This window comes from Pseudorasbora parva, chromosome 2 (genome assembly GCF_024679245.1).
Source record: "Pseudorasbora parva isolate DD20220531a chromosome 2, ASM2467924v1, whole genome shotgun sequence".
Lineage (NCBI taxonomy): Eukaryota > Metazoa > Chordata > Actinopteri > Cypriniformes > Gobionidae > Pseudorasbora > Pseudorasbora parva.
Genome location: NC_090173.1, coordinates 14,007,315 through 14,028,323, shown reverse-complemented (window position 1 = coordinate 14,028,323; position 21,009 = coordinate 14,007,315). Strand labels below are relative to the sequence as shown.

The 21,009-nt window shown below is 38.4% G+C and overlaps 1 protein-coding gene across 2 annotated transcripts; it reads left to right on the top strand.

The window, feature by feature from the left end:
- The first annotated feature begins 362 nt into the window (after window positions 1–362).
- cyp2k8 (cytochrome P450, family 2, subfamily K, polypeptide 8) lies at window positions 363–20,517 on the top strand. 2 transcript variants are annotated; one of them, XM_067456451.1, is made up of 9 exons: window positions 363–642; window positions 1,798–1,960; window positions 2,213–2,362; window positions 6,912–7,072; window positions 12,079–12,174; window positions 13,029–13,161; window positions 15,053–15,237; window positions 16,547–16,688; window positions 16,843–20,517. In XM_067456451.1, exons 1-9 carry the CDS (start codon window positions 445–447, stop codon window positions 17,061–17,063), a joined length of 1,449 nt encoding a protein of 482 aa, XP_067312552.1. In that variant the 5' UTR covers window positions 363–444; the 3' UTR covers window positions 17,064–20,517. The 2 variants fall into 2 exon arrangements, with proteins under 2 accessions (XP_067312552.1, XP_067312547.1); XM_067456446.1 differs by having other exon boundaries at window positions 12,079–12,258; window positions 16,843–20,516.
- Window positions 20,518–21,009: the final 492 nt, after the last annotated feature.

The window sequence follows — 21,009 nt, the reverse complement described above, 5'->3', positions numbered from 1 at the left end:
AATACAATTTGAACACAGCAAGTACATTGTACTTATTTTTTGATGTAAGTACATAGTACTTAAGGCCACCTAATATAAAGTGGGGCCGAACCTTTAATTCTAAGAGTGTAGAAACTTTGGTTTTATCAGGTTTAGTTCACTTCTGGCAGAATATTTGTTTTTAAAATATATTTAAGTACACACACACACACACACACACACACACACACACACACACACACACACACACACACACACACACACACACACAGGTTGTTTTGGTTTAGAGGAGGTGTGAGGTAGATGTGAACTCTGGTCCACATGGTCAGCTGATGTCGTGTGAATTGTGGTCAGCTCCTCCCTTTACACTTTCAGCATGTAAAGACACCTTGATCTTAAAAATACCTTCACACATGTTTTATTTTATTTTTTTGTGAATACACAGTTGTGGAGATCTCTCGGACTATGGCTTTAGTGGAAACGCTTCTCATGCATGTATCCACCACAGGAGCTTTACTTGCTGTTGTGCTGTTGTTTTTGGTTGTCTATCTATTCTCCTTCAGCTCCAGCTCTCCTGGAGACCCTCCAGGACCCAAACCACTGCCACTGCTGGGGAACCTGCTCCTACTGGACCTCAGACAGCTTCACATGAGCCTCTGGGAAGTATGTTTCTGTATCTTGTGGTAATTTTTTGTTATAGTGGATCCTAACAGGATATATTCAGATTCCAGAAAGACAAGACCATTTTTTAAGTCATTACAAATTATGATAGAATCCCAGTAGAAATCCTGTACACATTCTTAGGATATCCAAAAGTTTTCTATTACTTTGTCTTTGCTTTCCATGTTTTCCAGTGCTTGTTTTTGTGACTTGTTTATTGAAAAAAATAATAATTATATATATATAATTATTTTTTATTTTTTTTCTAAAAACGAAAATGTTAGCATTTTGTTTTGTTATATAAACATTGATTTATCATCACTTTTGTCGCAAAACAATCTGATATTTAAGTCTTATTACACTGTTTTTGTTGGTTTAACTTAAAAAAGTAAGTAACCAGGTTGCCTTAAAATTTTGAGTTTTTTTAAATTAAAAATTTGAGTTGATACAATGAAGGAATTTTGTTTAATAAATAGAAACTCAAAATATTATTGTATCTGAACCACATCAAAAATTTGATAAATCATGAAAATAGCACTATTTGGCATGTTTCACTGCGTCATCAGAAATATAAAACAGACAATTACCCAATATGCTTACAAAATCTTTCAATAATATTTTAATAAAGGTTATCGAATCTCAAAAAATGTTCATTCACTCAAAATTTTAAGGCAACCAGTTAACTTTTTTTCTAAATATTTTTTTTTTACAGTGTAGGTGATTTTATTAGTTCCAACAATATTTAATTTTTGAAGGAAGTGCAACAAGTACTAAATTCCAGTGATCACATTTACTTGAAAGTTGGATGAATGATTTCATATAATATGACATTATATACTTTTCCTGTCATGTATATGATTACAATCTCTGTTAACTCTTAAAAATAAAGGTTCTTTATTGGTATTGATTGTTCCACTAAGAAGCTTTAAAATCCATGGGATCTTTCCATTCCACAAAAGTTTTTTTTTTTAATAAGTGCGTCACTGTGAAAACCTTTATTTTAAGAGTATATATCTAGATAAGCTTGCATTTGAAGTAAAAATCAATGACTAAGAAACTTTCCCATATTTTAAGTTCCACTTTCAAAATTTCAGTTGCTGACAGATAAAAAAAAAAAAAAATCAATGCATGAGTAAGTTATGCAACATTTTTTCACAGTTGTCCAAAAAATACGGCCCAGTGTTCAAAGTGCATATTGGACGCAAGAAGGTTGTGGTTCTGGCCGGACACAAAACAGTCAAACAAGCACTTGTGAACCAGGCGGAAGAATTCGGGGAAAGAGACATTACCCCCATATTCCACGACGTCAATCAAGGATTTGGTAAAACATCAGCCTGACTAATATGAGACAACATGATGTGCACTGATGCTTGAGATTAATTATAGAGCAAAAAAAAAAAAAACCTTACTAGTTTACTTTTTTTAACAGAGGGGAACTCATAAGGGAACTCTTCCACAATGTTTTATTGTTGTTAATGATTTATTTACCTGATCATCAAATAGGTTCTGGTGGAGTAGATCAGCACCCATCGTCCTCTTTGGTGATTTATGAATACAAAATGTTTCTCCACAGGAATAATCTTTGCCAATGGCGACAGTTGGAAGGAAATGAGAAGATTTGCTATCTCAACTCTTCGAGATTTTGGAATGGGCAAGAAACTGAGCGAAGAGAAAATTATTGATGAGACACGTTATCTGCGGGAAGTGCTTGAGAAGTTTCAGGGTAAAGCAACTGATAGAGTGAATGGCATGCTTTTCTAAATATTAGATTACTCTATGTAATGGAGGCCAGCTATAGTCGCTGTTCGAGTTAACCTCACTTCTCTGATCTCAAGAGACACTCTAGCAACTGATCCTAGAGGTTGCAGCCTTTAGCCTTCTTGGTAAAGTGTTTGAGTCTCATGCCAGCGGACCCAGGTTCAGTCCTTGCTCAACCGTCTGAACCCTGATCCCACACACCTGTCCTGGACTGCGGTTCCCATGATTCTCCCTGTCCCCCACCTGAACACACTTCCTCGTTATCTCTCCCTCTCTCCCCAGATTCCCTGCACCTGTCCATCATCCTCTAGACGCCTTTATTATGAAAGGCACAATTTATTTTGTGTTGAGTGAAGGAATGACGGTGAACTTTCAAAGACTCTGATGGTAGAAGAAGGTCCACATGAAGTGTTGGGGCCTGTGGGCACCCTCCTGGCCATGTGGTGGCATCCTTGCTGTGTGTGTAGGACTTAAGGAGTTTCTTTGTGGGACCATCAGGTCTCCTGTTCCATACACATCGAGTCAAATATGTGTGTGGAACAGGAGACCTGATGGTCCCACAAAGAAACTCCTTAAGGAGTTTGGTGGCCTGTTTGGTGGCCTGCAGGGCAGAAGCCCACAGGCGCGTGTCATGTCCATGAGGGATAAAAAGAAGAGAGGGAGTGGATCTGAGCTGTCTCTTTTTTAAGCTCTGGGAGTAGTCACAATCTCCTGGGGTAGACTTGACCAATGAGATTGTTGGGATTTCCTGGTTGGAAATTCCTCAGGAGATTGTATGGGTCCTTGTTTCAAACATGAATCAATAGGTCTAGGCTCATTTATCCTCTAATTAATACAACAAACACACACTGCATCATCTGAACAACATCATCTGGTTCATTATCGTGCGACGCTCCTCCAAACAAGTTCACGGAATGGAAACCTAGACGACAGAAAGCAAATCTTGTTTTCTTTATGATATTTTACAATAGCACAATGTAAGTAAACACTTTTGCAATTTTGAACAATGTACTTCTCTCATTATCTGGATGACCATTACAGATTTGATTTGTGTCGGCTCTGCGCAGGGGTACCTTACGAGCACACAACATGCGAACAGTCAGTTCATTATCAAAATAAAATAGCCAACCTAATAAATAAAAAGTTGCACAGCTCAGTTTAAATAGTCAGTAGTAGCCAACAATTCGTGCCATTCAGCATGAGCACTAGCCTAGAAATCTAGACGCACCCTAGCGGCAGCAAATTTAATCTGCCCGCAAGTGTCGTCTAGGAACTCTTAATCCCCTTCTGAGCTGTATTCCTCACAATCTGGACCGGCCAATCACATCGTGTATTCAGTCGGCGGGCGGGGCCATAATGACGACGGCCGAGTTGCGTTTGCGTGCTTCTAGTAAACACAGAAACTGGCGAACGGCGGCGGTCTTTCGAATCAGCTTTGACCGCGATTCTGGAAGACTTGGAGTTAAGCTTTTCTCTGAGAAAAGAGCAAAGAACGGCACTGAAGTCATTCTTAAAAAGAGAAGTTGTGTTCGGAGTTTAGCCGACCGGATACGGTGAATGTTTAATCTATCAACAAGCTCTGTTTCACCTTCGTTGCTCTGGTTAGTGTAGCGCTATCCTATTGCGTGCAGAGGGAGTTTGAAAGACAACCGTTTATCCGCCCCTCGGATTGAGCCCTGTCAATGGTGAGTTTCCGGACCAAACATCTTGATGTGGGTCTGGCTTGTCAGGCTACGTGAGCACTGCTCCACTGAGGTGTTTCCAAGTAGACACCCGCTCGCAACATTCATGTTTTGTCCCGCTCCTGTCCGCAAGTATACATAGTTTTTTTTCTTCTTTTTTTTCTTTACGTCCATGACACTATTTCAAGTAATTTAACGTAAAAGCTAGTGCATGCATGGTTTGGCGTGGCAGAATACGCGCAAAGTGCACGCTACCTTCATGATTCCAAAAAAGCATCTCAGTTCAACGCGATCTCACAAAGCCTTGTTATCAATAAAAATGGCTGCACAATGAATATTTCATAATGTCTAAACTTTCTTTGTTATAATCAGAGGATTTGTCAGCATACATAATTCAGCACTGCGTGAAAAACTCTCTTAAATGCATCGGTTTGGCCATTGCGTTCTAGAAATTAACATACTATGTTTAACCAATATATTGGTTGTATTGCACAACGCAGCAAAAACTTGTTATACTCTGCCTCCACCTGTAAATTGTTTTTTATTTTTTTATTTTATAACAATTTATTTGTTTCTTTTGCGGTAGTCATGCAAATGGTTTTATTCTCCCGAAATCCGCACACACACGAGTACCTTACTGCCCGACCTCAGCCATCAAATCCAGTCCCGCGCCGCACTCTATATGCGTTGGGTTGAGTGCAGGTCTCTATTTTCAAGTCAAGCACATTTTTGCGCATGTGAAGAGGATGATTTTTTTCCCCATCAATATTGGGACGCGAGTTAAGTAGCCAAAGCCTATAATAAATAATGGTTTAGCATCCAAATACATCACGAATATGAAAACATTTGGACTCCAATGAGGGAGTTAGGCTACGTGAGTCTAACGCTGGTTACTTTCAGTTACTCGTTAAATTATTTCAGCTTTATATAGTTATAGCCTACTGTTCTGAATAACATTAAATTTGAAGGATTTGTTGTGGAGTGAGGGGAACTAATATAACCTATGTTTGTAGTGTTAAATGTTTGTAGTGTACATTATTTCGCTTTATTTACTGGTATTATTTCTGAATGCAATCTTATGTATGAATAAAAACTTATACGTGACTTACCTGTTTTTCTCTCTCTCTGAAAACTCGGTTCATGGTTAACCAGTTAATTAGCGTCCCATAGATATGTCTAGCTATCAAATTAGTGCAGAATCAACTTTCCGTTGCGAACGCAATAAGGATCAAAAGCAGTTGTGTGGAAAAGTGCTGAATATGTGTGCCATCTAGTGGCTGAATGGAGAATACAGTCAAATTGCCCATTGTATACAAGGATTGTTATGATTGGCTTGACTTATTTGAATGTAAATGGTTGTAGGCCTGTATATGGGTTGCGAAATTTAAAAAAAAAAAAGAAAAAGAAAAAAGAAAAGTTTGAAAAAGTTTGAAAACCACTGATATAGGATGCATAGATGAAATAACTAGGGCCGGGACTTTAACACGTTAATTAAGATGAATTAATTACGGGACTTTAATGCATTAATTAATTACGTAAAAAAATAAATAACATAATTTTAACCACACTTATTTTTGCACCGCGGAACGTTTTACAATGAATGAGTTTCGACGGACCGATTATACTGGAACACCAGCTAGCGTTCACGAGTCACGACAACAACAAACCATAGTGAACATGAACGAAGAAGCTGATAAAACCGCTTTGCTTGGCCCCGTGGATGGGAAATTTTGTTTTAAAAAACGAATGGATGGAAGCGTCGACAAGAGCATGGTTGTGTGCAAGCTATACAACAAGGAATTTGCGTATCACCGCAGCACATCGAGCCTAAAATATCACAAATATGCTTTTGCTAAACTTAATGGCAAACATTGCACCGGTCTGCTGGACTGAAACAAATAAACAATATTTTGTTGATTAAGCTTATGTATTCAGTTATTATTCAATGGTATAGTAAAAATCCATGTGAAAAATTACTTCTCACTGTTCTCAGGTCAAATATTTATATGCAATTAAAATGCGATTAATTTCGATTAATTAATTACAAAGCCTCTAATTAATTCGATTTTTTTTTAATCGCGTCCCAGCCCTAGAAATAGCATTTAAACATATTGGACCCACTTTATATTAGGTGGCCTTAACTACTATGTACTAACATTGTAATTAATAATTTGGGACAATGCACTTAGTGTACATAAATGTATTTACACTGAACTTACATTTGAAAAAGTGCCTACATGTAATTACATCTGTAATTCATTTCTGTAGTCACATTTGTAATTACACAGCTTGCACTTCCCTGACACCTAACCCTACCCTTAAACTGACCCATATCACTACATATTACTGTCATGTGTGTTTAGCAAGTATTCACTGCGTTCATTTCCGGACGCATTTCTGAGTGGACCTCATGGAGATCCTTTATGTCTGTAAGGCATCTTTTATGCCTACACATCCTTTATGTCTGTAAGGCCAGAAAAGTATTTTAAGTTGTTTTACGCTGTTATGAGGAAAAATCCAGCAGAACGTGCTGACGTTGATAGAGTTAAAGTGAGCTGGCCGAACAGGGGGAGTTACATTGGTGCTGTGACCCGGATAGGAGTGAGATTTAGGGGGGGTGAGTGTAACGGAGGCCAGATATTAGTCACTGTGTGAGTAAACCTCACTCCTCTGATCTCAAGACATGCACTAGAGACTGACACTAGAGGTTGCAGCTTTTAGCCTCCTTGTTAGAGTGTCCGACTTTCATGATCCAGGTTCGAGTCCCGCTTAGAGCGGCCGGTTCCAACACAGGGTTACTATATCTTCTCTCTGTTCGTATATGTCTTGCAGGAAATCCCTTTGATACGACTGACCCAATGAATTACGCTGTCTCCAACATCATCTCAGCTATTGTTTATGGAAAACGGTTTGAATATGACGACCCGCAGTTTCAGGATATGGTGAAAAGGTCAAACCAGATCATCCACATGGCTGGTTCAGTTATGATACAGGTATTCAGCAGTGTTTTTGGTGCCGTTCCTATTTTTGAGTTTTCACAATATGCATTTCATGTACATGTACCTGTTTTTGGGGCCTGAAAACAGACTTTTGAGTGCAAGTTATTAAAAAATTTGTACTGTTATCGTCTCTTTGTAAACTTCAAAAATCGCATGTGTATGAAAATGATGACGTCATGTGTGTTACATGTTCAGTCTGTAGGCCCGTAGTTTCTTAAAAAAAAGTCATGTGAGTAGAATAAAAAATCCCTCTATGGTACCCAATATGATTTCAATGAGGAAAAACAATTTTGTGGTGTTTTTTCCTGCTTAAAATAGGACACTTTAACAATAGCAATAAAAAAAAAAAAAAATCATTATTATTATTATTTTTTTTTTTAAAGTTTGTTGCCTCAAGGCAACATTGTACCACAACGGAAACATTTAAACTTTTTACCTTTTTTATGTAGAAAAAAATAAATATATTCATTGAAAAAATCAATTTCTTTAACCAGAGACCTGAACAAACACATTTATCCAGTTTATAATATATTACAAATTTCATATTTAATAAAAAGTAACATTTCAAATTCAGCTGTTGCTCTCAGGCAACATTGTACCATTGTGGAACACAAGTACTACCAAACCATTACATCAAGCCATCACATCAAGTTATTACATCAAGTTATCACATCAAGTTATCATTATTACATATTATCATAACCATCTTCATCCTCATCTCTATCTTCGATCTCACCCTAACTCTCTCCCTGCCGGATTGTCACTATGGCCTCATCTTCCTCATCACACGATACCTCATCCTCACCCTCATCAGTTGTGTTTTATACCTTTTTTGAGTGCTATAGAAAATGTGCAGATCATAATATATGCAGTTATAGTATGTGTATTACTATTTTTATACATACATTACAATATTGTGCAAAAATGCAGATATATTTAGATAATTCTAACTCTTTTCCTTACAAATATGCTGTATTTGTATCCAACCTAGTGTGTCTGCTATGGCCTTACGCGATTCCATTGTGGTACAATGTTGCCTTGAGGCAACACAATTTTTTTTTGTTGTTTACTCTAAAACACTTGAAGATATATAATGTAAAGGTCTTTAAAATACTTTTTACTAACCAGTAAAGGTGACTAATATTTTTGTGGGTGATTATCTGGACAGGAAATTAGTGAAAAATGCCGTTTTCATTGGAGAAAATATGGAGCCATGTGACCTGTGCACATGACTGATACAGCACACAAAATGGACCCCTGTGGGTCATGTGACCCATTTTTTTAAAACTTTCATTGATTAGTATTTGAGTTCTTCTTCCCGGGGATAGGTTTGAACAATACATTGGTGTTTCATTTAATTAAGAATAATCTAAAATAGACTATGTTGCCTGGAGGCAACACCGTACCATAGGGATAGGGATATGGATGTAGTGATAATAATACGTTTAATTTATATAGCGCCTTTCCCAAGCTCAAGGACGCTTCACAATAACAGTAAATAACAAGTTTATACATAGACGGGCAGTGGACATTTGCCCAGTCCAAGTAATGAGTGATTGCATTTGCAAATCGCACTACATTTACAATAAAACATGAAAGAAATAGGTAACAAACATACTTACAGACAGCATGGTGGGCAGTTAGAAACAGATTATTGGTAGTGAGTTAACATTTTGATTTTTGTTATGTCAAGTTAACATTTTCATGATTGATAATACTGATTAAACAAATGTGTTTTGAGTTTACATTTAAATTCATGTAACGTGGTTGTTGTCCTGAGAGGCAGGGGGAGAGAGTTCCATAGTTTAGGGGCTGTAACAAAGAAAGACCTGCTACCCATAGATTATGAAAGAAATCTCCGCTCACAGAGGAGGTCACAGCCAGAAGATCGGAGAGTTCGAAGGGGAATATAAGGAGAAAGTAAGTCAGAGAGATAGGCTGGAACAAGACCATTGACTTAAAAAACCAAGTGACTTAAAACTAAGCAGAAGAATTTTGTAAGTGATATGGGATAACCCGGGTAGCCAGTGCAGTTTGAACAGAATTGGAGGGATATGGGCAGTTTTTTAGTTTAAGTTGGTAGTCTTGCGGCAGAGTTTTGGATATATTGCAAACGTGAAATAGAGTGAGCTGGTTGTCCGGAAAAAAGAACATTACAGTAGTCGAGGCGAGATGTAATGAACGCGTGGATTAGTGCTTCAGGGTCTTTTGGGCCGACAAAGTTTGGCAATACGGCGCAGATGAAAAAAGGACGCTTTACAAAGTTGACTAATGTAAGCGTCGAATGCCAGTGCAGGATCAAGAATGGTACCCAAATTTAGTGGGAGACGGAATTATTGAAGTAGCTTCAAGGTCAAGTCTGGGAATGTTATGAACATTCTTTGTTAGTGATGGACGACCAACGATTAATATTTCTGTTTTAGTCAGATTCAGACTGAGAAAATTGGAGTTGAGCCAGGTCTTTAATTCATTAACACATGATGATAGTGATGTGGTCTAGTAAATAGAATCCGGTCGGCAAGCAGTATATATCTGGATATCGTCGGTGTAGCAGTGGTATTGAAAACCATGGCGACGAATAATCTGTCCGAGAGAAAACATGTAAATAATGAATGATGATAGACATTGTATTCATATATGTTGGGAAACTGGAGCACTTTGCTAAAGGGAAAACTACCCAGTCAACATTTTGAACTCGCAGTGATCCTACCACGTGGTCTCAATGTGAGTTTAAAGTGATCTAAAAGTATAACCTCACAGCACACTCACTGTGTGCTCATACTGTGGCCAAAAATTATGTCAACCTAGATAGAAATGTTATTGTACTAATAATGTTCTTAGAACATAATGTTATGTTCTTGTGATGTGTTATTGTTACCAGAATGTTCTCCTGAAAGGTAAGATCATAATCTCTAAAAAAACATCTAAACCTGTTTAGTGATAAGAGAGAGATCATTAAACCCAGACAATAAACAACTCCCAAAACAACATTAGCTTACTTTATTTCTGGCATATTTGTTCATACATTCTTACTGAGATTAAAATAGTTTTAGATGTTGAAGTTTGAAATTAATAGTTTGGTCACTGTTATTGTTATGGTGATTATTATTTGCTTTAATTTGGCTCTTTAGACTTGACTTTTTTTGTTAGTTTTTTCCCTGACTTACTTAACTAACATTAGAAAGTCAAGGCTAAAGAGCCAAATTTAAGCAAATATCGATCACCATAATAGTGGTGACCAAACTATTGGCAAGAACTGTAAGATGTGAACTGTAAAAAAAGTGATCAATTATATTGGCTACTTGTTGATAATAAAGACATTTCTGTCAGGACCACTGTCGTCCAAGAGTATTGATTTACTATTAGCATACAGTTTGGATTAGCGGAATGGTCTGCTTTGGGCAAGAACTCCCTGCGCATCAATGCAGCCAAGAATGGAGAACAGCGACCAGTTTCGGCCAACCTGTCCTCCAAAAAAATACGACTCTATAGGTCATTTTTCAAGCACCTTATTACGACCTATATTTACGTTTTAAAGTCATGCGCCCTCTAGCTGGCGTAAAAATAATGACCGTGTCTTGTTACGTCTGACATCATGAAATGACCTATGACTATCATTACCAATCAAAATGCGTGTTCATTTTAACTTTTTACCACCATTTGTCCTATTTCCATTTAGCAAAAATATTGTTTTTAATTTACAACTACACTCGTGGAACGCTGGACCAGCTCTATATCCTTCACAGGGTGTTGGAGGGTTCGTGGGAGTGTGCCCAACCAGTCCACATGTGCTTTGTGGATTTGGAGAAGGCATTCGACTGTGTTCCCCGTGGCACCCTGTGGGGGGTGCTCTGGGAGTATGGGGTCCGGGGCCCCTTGCTTAGGGCAGTACGGTCCCTTTACGACCAGAGCAGGAGCTTGGTTCGCATTGCCGGCAGTAGGTCAAATTTGTTCCCGGTGCATGTTGGTCTCCGGCAGGGCTGTCCTTTGTCACCGGTTCAGTTCATAATTTTTATGGACAGAATTTCTAGACGCAGCCAAGAGCCGGAGAGTGTCCGGTTTGGGGACCACGCGATTTCATCACTGCTCTTTGCAGATGATGTTGTCGTGTTGGCAACCTCAGACCGGGACCTTCAACATGCACTGAGACGGTTTGCAGCCGAGTGTGAAGCGGCTGGGATGAGAATCAGCACCTCCAAGTCCGAGGCCATGGTTCTCAGTCGGAAAAGGGTAGCTTGCTCACTTCATGTTGGTGGAGAGTTCTTGCCTCAAGTGGAGGAGTTTAAGTATCTTGGGGTCTTGTTCACGAATGAGGGAAGGATGGAACTGGAGATTGACAGACGGATCGGTGCAGCATCTGCAGTAATGCGGGCGATGTACCGGTCTGTCGTGGTGAAGAAGGAGCTGAGCCGTAAGGCAAAGCTCTCGATTTACCGGTCAATCTACGTTCCTACTCTCACCTATGGTCATGAGCTGTGGGTCTGGGCGTCTCTGCTTAGACTGTTGCCCCCGCAACCCGGCCCCGGATAAGCGGAAGATGATGGATGGATGGACCCATCCCATCCCTAAACCTACCCAGTGATTTATAGTGCATACACACTTTATGAGCACATGTGTTCCCTGGGATCAAACTCACGATCATATGATCACGTTGTTGTTGTATAGTGCAATGCTTTACCAACTGAGCTATGCAAAACCTGAAATGTTAAGCAGATAAAAGGGAAAAATGCTTTTAAATGAAAGCGTCCTGCTGTCAATCGGAGGAAAACTTTAGAAAGCGCTCCTGTGCGTCATACTTAATTAATTAAAATATTGTCGATAGGGGTGCAACTTTTGTAAACGCTCATATGGGTCGTATTTCAAGGAAGTGACAAACGACCTATATAGGCGTATTGATTGGAGGACATGTTGGTTTCAGCACTGGTCTTAAACTCTATGTCTTTATGTCAGATAAACAGATACAGATGCATTTTACAGTTGTGGTGTTTCTCCACCTGCAGGTCTACAACATATTTCCAGCTCTCGGACCCTGGATTAGGTCGTGGCGGCTGCTGATGAAAATTCTGGAAAGCACCAGGGGAGAAATGCAGAAGAAGGTGAACGTGTTACGAGGAACTTTGAACCCTCTTAACTGCAGAGGATTCATTGACGCTTTCCTCATCCGCAAACAAAGCAAACAAGTAAATTATTATATGAATTTATGCCTCGTTTTTGCCCATTTAGATACTGCTAAAATTCTTCAACTGTTCTAAGGTCCAGTTCTATGCAGCTCCATACACAGCACCCAGCAAGCAATTTGGAGTTTAACAACGTCTAATAGCCGTCATCAATTACTCATTCATTCCAAACCCGGAAGGGACGTTCATTCATCTTCTAAACGCAAATAATGATCCTTTTGATGAAATCAGAGAGCTTTCTGTCCCTCAGTTGACAGCTTTGCAACTACCAATTTGATTCACGTAAAACTAATCCATATGAATTGAGTGGTAAAATCAACATTTTCTGAAGAGTGTTGATCACTTTAAACAGATTTAATTTGGGCTTTATTCACATATAAACATTGAACAAACGAACATTAAAAATATATATATTAACAAACCTGCTTAATATATAAGAACAAACCTCACTGGTTCTTGCAAAAGCTAAAACGTGCTGTGTAACACAAGAATGAACATTTAAAAGGTTCCTTCTCATTATATATATATATATATATATATATATATATATATATATATATATATATATATATATATATAAAAAAAAACATTAAAGATTATAGACATTTGCTTGATTGCAAAGATTAAGACATAGCTTGTTACAAGATGATCAGCGATATTGCCTTCACCTGTGACTCTTCATTATGTTTTGGCTCATCAGTGTAAATGTTTCTTTGTATTGGATCTGAAAGTCTCACCTTAAGAATGAAGAATGTGCTTTATGCTTCATGCAGGAATCTGATTTACATTTCCACGATCACAATCTACTCATCACCTTGTCAAATCTGTTTACTGCTGGTACTGACACATCTGGTATGACACTGCGCTGGGGTCTGATGCTCATGGCCAAATATCCTCATATACAAGGTTAGGTGTCCAAATTGAAAATTATGCTGTTCAAACCAACACCTTCATATTTATCTTAAAATAAGGTGTGCATATTTTTTAAATGGAAACCGGGGAGATTTCCCTTAGTTCAGAGTTCAAGTGTTTTTTGTTTTTTTTGTTAGCTATAATTTAATACATTGTTGTATGTTTCTGTTAAATAACAATAACAGTATACATTTGACAAATTATTATAAAATTATTTGATTGATGTTTGTAATCAAAACTGTCCCACACTAGTTTTAATACGATTTACCAAAAATAACAAATTAAAACGGTATAACAAAATTATGGATTTTTTCAAAAATAAAATTAATATAAAACTGTGTTTAACAAATATTTTAAACATGGTCAATTTGTGTTTAATATTTTAATTTTCACTTTTTTTTCTTGTTATTTCATATTTGTGGTTTTGTAAATGTTTCTTTATATATCCCAAATTATATTATATAGTTTTTATTTTTTATTTTAGGTGGCCTTATAATGTCTGTGTACTAACATTTAAATTAATCATTTGATACAATGAACTTTTTGTGTACATACATGTTTTTTTTACATTGTACTTACCTTTTTTAAAATACCTGTATGTAATTACATCTGTAATTAATTTATGCAATTACATTTATAATGACTGTTCCCTTACACTTAAATTTACCCTTAAACTAAACTACACAACACCTGTCCCTAACTTTACCCTTAAACTTACCCATACCACCACACCTGTCCCTAACTTTACCCTTAAACTTACCCATCCCACCACGCCTGTCCCTAACTTTACCCTTAAACATACCCATCCCACCACACCTGTCCCTAACTTTACCATTAAACTTACCCACACCACCACACCTGACCCTAACTTTACCCTTAAACTAAACTACACAACACCTGTCCCTAACTTTACCCTTAAACTTACCCATACCACCACACCTGTCCCTAACTTTACCCTTAAACTTACCCATCCCACCACACCTGTCCCTAACTTTACCCTTAAACTTACCCATCCCACCACACCTGACCCTAACTTTACCCTTAAACTTACCCACACCACCACACCTGACCCTAACTTTACCCTTAAACTTACCCACACCACCACACCTGACCCTAACTTTACCCTTAAACTGGCCCACACCACCACACCTGTCCCTAACTTTACCCTTAAACTTACCCACACCACCACACCTGTCCCTAACTTTACCCTTAAACTGACCCACACCACCACACCTGACCCTAACTTTACCCTTAAACTTAGCCACACAACCAGGCCTGCCCCTACCTTTACCCATAATCTAACCCATACTACCTGTCCATAACATTACCCTTAAAATTACCCACTACACCACACCTGTCCCTAATTTTAAAACTTACCCACACCACCACACCTGTCCCTAACTTTAACCTTAAATTTACCCATACCCCAACTCAATATCAGAAAAAGTGTTTTGCAATAGAATATGAACACAATAAGTACATAATAGTTAAGGACACCTAATATAATGTGAGACCTTAGCATTTTAGGCTCATTGCCTTTTCCAAATGTACTATAATTGCGGTAAGTGTAATCGTTTAGTTGATTATTATTGTTGTGATGGCCGGCAGAACTTTTGTAATGTTGAAAATGTGTAAAACAATCCTGCACGCAGATCCTGTTAACACATACAAACAATTTTTATGTAAGTGTTCAACTCTCATCCAGGTAAAGTTCTTCTTGGCTAAAGGTAAGCGACCACGTAATCACTATAGCTTGCAGCCACCTCTGTTGGTGAAAAAAATTTCTACACAACAGTCACTACACACAGTGATCACGGCACATATGAGAGATCTTACGGAAATCATAGCATTTTATGTGCTTTATATGTGATCTCATTGGTCATAGATCGGGTTCACGAGGAGATTGACCAGGTGCTTGCAGGCCATGAACCGGTAACAGAGGACAGGAAGAACTTACCGTATACGTGTGCTGTGATCCATGAAATTCAGAGAATGGCTAATATTATTCCCTTGAATATCCCTCATAAGACCAGCTGTGACGTTCACTTCAATGGATATTTCATCAAGAAGGTTAGTCCAGCTAATTTAATTAATTATTTGGTAGTTGCAACACATTGCTCAGATAAACTGATCTGTCAAGGTATTTTGTTTTTGTTTTGTTTTTTGTGTTTTTTAAACAATGCCTACATAATTTGTATAAGGCATCATCTGCTTAGGTTTGTTCTTTCTTTTGGCACCCCCTAGTTAGCCAAACTTCTACTTTCATCTACTTCAGTCTTGTATACAACCCACTAAGCATATCACAAAAGTAATATATAATTATTGTATTGCTAACTTTACCCTTAAACTGACCCACATCACCACACCTGTCCCTAAATTTACCCTTAAACCGACCCACACCACCACACCTGTCCCTAACTTTACCCTTAAACTGACCCACACCAACACACCTGTCCGTGACTTTACCCTTAAACTGACCCACACCACCACACCTGTCCGTGACTTTACCCTTAAACTGACCCACACCACCACACCTGTCCCTAACTTTACCCTTAAACTGACCCACACCACCACACCTGTCCCTAACTTTACCCTTAAACTGACCCACACCAACACACCTGACCCTAACTTTACCCTTAAACTGACCCACACCACCACACCTGTCCGTGACTTTACCCTTAAACTGACCCACACCACCACACCTGTCCCTAACTTTACCCTTAAACTGACCCACACCACCACACCTGTCCCTAACTTTAGCCTTAAACTTACCCACACCACCACACCTGTCCGTGACTTTACCCTTAAACTGACCCACACCACCACACCTGTCCCTAACTTTACCCTTAAACTTACCCACACCACCACACCTGTCCCTAACTTTACCCTTAAACTTACCCACACCACCACACCTGTCCCTAACTTTACCCTTAAACTTACCCACACCACCCTGTTTCAACCGAACCAGGAAAGACATCAATTGGATAGACCTACAACTAATTAGAGCAATGAAGCGACGTCAACAGAGCTTAACCGCACTGTGTTGCCAAGTCCGCATTTTTCTTCCGCAGGTTGAAGCGACTGTTATGTGATATACACATGGGCATCGGAAGCAAATAAAAAGTGGGTGGGTCAGTAGCAGCTAAGGCCAAATAAGATAGGTGGGAAATTGTTTTGTGGGGGGTCTGGGGGTTCTACCCCAGAAAAAAAAGGATTTCATAGATATATATGACAGTTAATATGTAATTTCGAATGAGTTACATAAAAAAAAAAAAAAAAAAAAAAACGAATGAGGAGATAATGAATTACGTCCCAGGTCGCTAAAGACCCGAGGTATGCATTTAAGGGTTAATCATGCTTTTGCACTTCTGAAATTTAGGGCACATGTGTTCTGCCGCTGTTGACATCTGTGTTAAAGGATGAGAATGAGTGGGAGACGCCCAACACTTTCAATCCTAACCACTTTCTAGACGAGAAGGGTCAGCTGATCAAACGAGATGCCTTCATGCCCTTCTCTGCAGGTGTCATGTTTTGATATTATTGACTTTAGACTGAATCTTTTACTCTAAACTTGATTTAAATGTTTAGACAGTGTTTCAGTACTTTTTAAATGACATAATTTTCCTTATGTCTTTTAAAAGTAGCCATGCTGAATTTTATCTCTTTTTCTCTCAGGCCGTAGGGTTTGTGCTGGAGAGGGTTTGGCCAGGATGGAGCTCTTCTTGTTCTTCACCTCCCTCCTTCAGCATTTCCACTTCACTCCTCCACCCGGAGTGTCTGAAGATGATCTGGATCTCACTCCAGTCGTGGGTCTGAATTTGAACCCTTCACCCCACAAGCTGTGTGCAATCATTAGACAAAAGACAACTAGACTGATCCATCACTCAACTGGATAAAGTTAATTTCTTTAATGTCGTTAGATGTATCTGGTTTGATGTTGATGTTGACACATTTTCCAAGTTAAATAATACTTACACTATCAAAAAAGACAAACAATTATTCTGTTAAGCACTTTTTTTTATTAATATACTTAGTTTAAAAAAAAATCATTTTAATTTACTCCAAAATAATGATAAGGATATAGTAATACATTCCAGATTACATATAAACTAGGTCTGTCAAAAGATATATATTTTTAAGTTATAAGTTTTAATCGCACCTGTATTGTTGCTATAACCAAAGTAAACTGTACACAAAACCTACGATTACTACACACAACCACGTCGCTCCCTCTGCTGCACGAATGCTTAGTTAATCATCGGATCGGCTGCTTGTGCTCATTTATTATCATCATCAGTTCTCTAACAGTAGGTTAAGTCAGTGTACTTTTAACTGAATAACTTTGGGATGTTGGTTTATTTCGAGTCAGAGAGAGAAAGAGAGTCAGACACGTCAAAAAGTGATTAACTTTAGAAATGTGTGGATTAGTGCTTACTAGAGAGACAACCATTTGGAATGATTAAGTCCAATTTGGTGAACCAGTTCAAATGGATGATTTGTTTGCGAACCGGTCCTCACTAACATTCACACATGACAAATCAATATTATCCTTCCTGAATGTGTGTGGAAACAACACGAATGTACTGAAATGTACATGAATGCTGCATAAGATGATCAGAGAACGAGAGTGCGCACACGTTCTCTGTGCATCAATATAACAGACTCTCCCGCGCTTACTGTACGACACCAGTTGCGCTCTTTAGAAACAATCGCAGAATATGATTTGTTTTAAAGCAAAGCACACACTGGAATGAACAATTCACTAAAAGTGTGCTGTGAGTCTCTATTCACTCTGATGTTGCCTACTTTACATTAGCACTGTTTTGGACTGTTTGAATGAATTAGATTCCTGGATCACTGAACACGTTCCCAGAGTTTAATGGCTTACAATCTCAACTGCGGTTCTCTGTTTGTGAGTTTAAAATCAGAAACGCAGAATCGGGTTAAATAAATAGAATGGAAATGTACTCCTACTAGGGTTACAGGTGCAGATGCTCAGTGTGATTGTGATAAACTCCCAACTTCTATGATTGACTGCGTGATGGAAATTACGTTAATGTCGCAGCTTCATGTACTTCTGTAATTTATTTGCGCTAATTGCGTTAAATGTGTTAACGCCGACAGCCCTAATATATACGCAACTGTTAACTGATGTTCAGCTGTTATTCCACAGAAGAAGAAGAAAAATAAATGTAAACTGTTTCATCATTTACAGACATCATTAATCAGCATATGAATCTCAACAATAGTGACAATCAACCAAATATTCAGATAAACCGCTTAAAGGGGTACTTCAGCTCTAGGAAGATGAATCTGTATTTAAACTGGGTCATTAATGTGGTAGAAATGTGAAATTATTTTTTGAGTTTGGTGCCTTCTGTGACTGAGCTGGAGAACAGACACTAGAATTAAATACTGAACGTGTCTGTTCAATGTAATGAGTGAGTTGCCGCGTGAGTGTCACAGCACAAACTCAGCAGGAGTCAGATTACATTTACCGTCATGAATGAGCTGAATGAGCTCTTGTGATGAGAGCTGAGGTAATCGTGACCGTGCTCACGGCATACATTCACAGCGAGTGTTCAGTCTGGCATAGTTTCAGTTCATGCCTTTGGAAGCATAACTTTCATAGAAATTAATTTGAGAAGTTAAAACCCTTCCGCTTACATGAATGCCTGCAGCTGCGAACTGAGCTGTGAGTGTGATCTCCCATCCCCCATGTGCGGGTTGAAAACATGCGGAAATGGCTCCCTCTGCTGGCTGTAGTCTTTAGCCTTTGGCCAAAAATTCACCAGATGACGGAAATATCATCAATTTGCGTCATCTGGGGAATTTTTACATAAATAAAATGCATAAATCTCTTGTCTCAGGGGGATATGAGGGGGTGGTGTAGGGGCACAATCATTTGAATATGCTCCAGTCTTTCTACTGATACAAAGCCATATGCTAATTGCTGAAGTAACCCTTTAACAACTTAACAGAAAAATTGACTAAAATGCTTAGACATTTAGTCGACTCAAACTTTACTGAACGAAAACAGGACAAGGTTGACTAAATATGATTCAAACTAAAAAGCACATTTGACACAGGACTAAGACTCCTGAGAAGAGAAACTTCAGAGATTGAATGTGTTCATTTACCTTCAGTTGATTTAATCTAAAGCTATGGCTAAAGTCAGTTGTAGTTCTTGTGTCTCTCTCTCTCTCCTTTAGTGATTGTGATTGTTAACAGCAGGTGTCCATCACCAATGCTCAATCATCACTTAATTAATCACTTATTTATCTAATTAACTTTAACACTCTTGATTGTGGACTCAAATAAACTCTGAGCAGGGCTGTGTTCTGGAAAGCAATGTTAACATATGCCCTGAACTTTTGGATGATTACACAAAATGTTGCCTACTCAAGGTATGCAGGTTCCAGTTGACCCGGAGAATGAAACTACCTGTGTCCACATAAAGACATTCTTAAGCGAGTGCTGAATCCATTATTCACCTTGGAAGTGGACACTAAGAGGAAGCACACCATACCCATTTGGCTTAATGTGGATTTATATTCTTAGGGTTCCCACTTGTAGTTCAGTTCACTTGGTTAGTTTGGCCCGGACCAAAAATTCCTTTTAGTCCCGGTTTGCTTAGTGTCCACATTGGCATTTCAACATCAAACCTTAAAATACCGAAGCTCAAGTCACATGGATGTGTTCACAACCTGATTATTCAGCTGAAATTACATATATATTTCATGATGGAACTTAACAAACATTTGAAACAATGCTGGGTTCTGGGATAAATGTGCTGGCTGTATGTGTGTGGCCTACATATGGTATTTTGACCAGCTGAGAACTCATGTGAAATGTGTAAAGGTATCAAAACAGCAACAGGAATCCCTCCGTCACACACAAACCAAGATCTGCGGCAAGGAGATGCAGTTCTGATGCCTGTACCAGTACTTCTGCCTGTACTTCAGGTGACCATCACCTGCGAAGAGATGACTCCAACTCCTGCAAGGAATCCAGATGACGTAGCTCTGCATTAATACGCACCAATGCTCAAATTTCTATATATCCTAATCATTGTTAACATCATGTATTCTTACTTCACTTAGCCGATTGTTTGTGCCTTAAATTGTTACATTGATTAATAATACAGTGTTTGCTAACTGTGTGCTTTGTATATGTACCTTTGTGAAATACAGACCTTGGACATAGTTTTTTCTACAAATCACTTTAAATTGTAATGTAGACACATGCGTTTTCTATGAAGCTTCTTGAAATAAAAATGTATTGTGAAAAGCGCTATAGCCTACAAATAAATGGAATTTAATTGAATTGCACCAAACTGTGTTGGGCAACATCATGACTGAGAAAAAAAACAGGTATGCTTGAATATTTTGACCTTTTTAGGGACGCATCTTGTGACATCATGTCCCAATTTGGTTTGTTTACATGTTTTGGTCCGTGCTGCATTCATATTTGATTCCCAGTCAACAATATGTCTCACAGGGAGTTAAAGTGTAACCTAACAGCACTCATATTATGACCCCAAACTGGAGGTCACCTGAGCTAGAAATGTTATTGGACGTGGACCCCAACGTCATTTAGATGTCCAATTTTGGTTGAAAATAAAAACTGGGTCGAAATCGAAACATTTGTTTGACGCCAGGCTCCAATGTCATTAAAGAGCTCTACAAACAGCATTTCCAGCTTTACTTGTTACAAACCAGATTGACTTGATTTCTGTCAGATGTCTACATAAATTCTTACTGAGATTAACAGAGGTTTAGATGTTGATCATTCACTGAAAATAATAGTTTGGTTTGATGTCACCATTATGGTGGCCAGTAT

Excerpts from the sequence above, each read along its gene's own strand:
- cyp2k8 (XM_067456446.1), top strand. The coding sequence starts at position 445 with ATGGCTTTAGTGGAAACGCTTCTCATGCATGTATCCACCACAGGAGCT. Across the intron at positions 7,073-12,078 it reads CTGGTTCAGTTATGATACAG|GTCTACAACATATTTCCAGC; the intron begins GTATTCAGCAGT and ends CTCCACCTGCAG. Across the intron at positions 13,162-15,052 it reads CAAATATCCTCATATACAAG|ATCGGGTTCACGAGGAGATT; the intron begins GTTAGGTGTCCA and ends CATTGGTCATAG.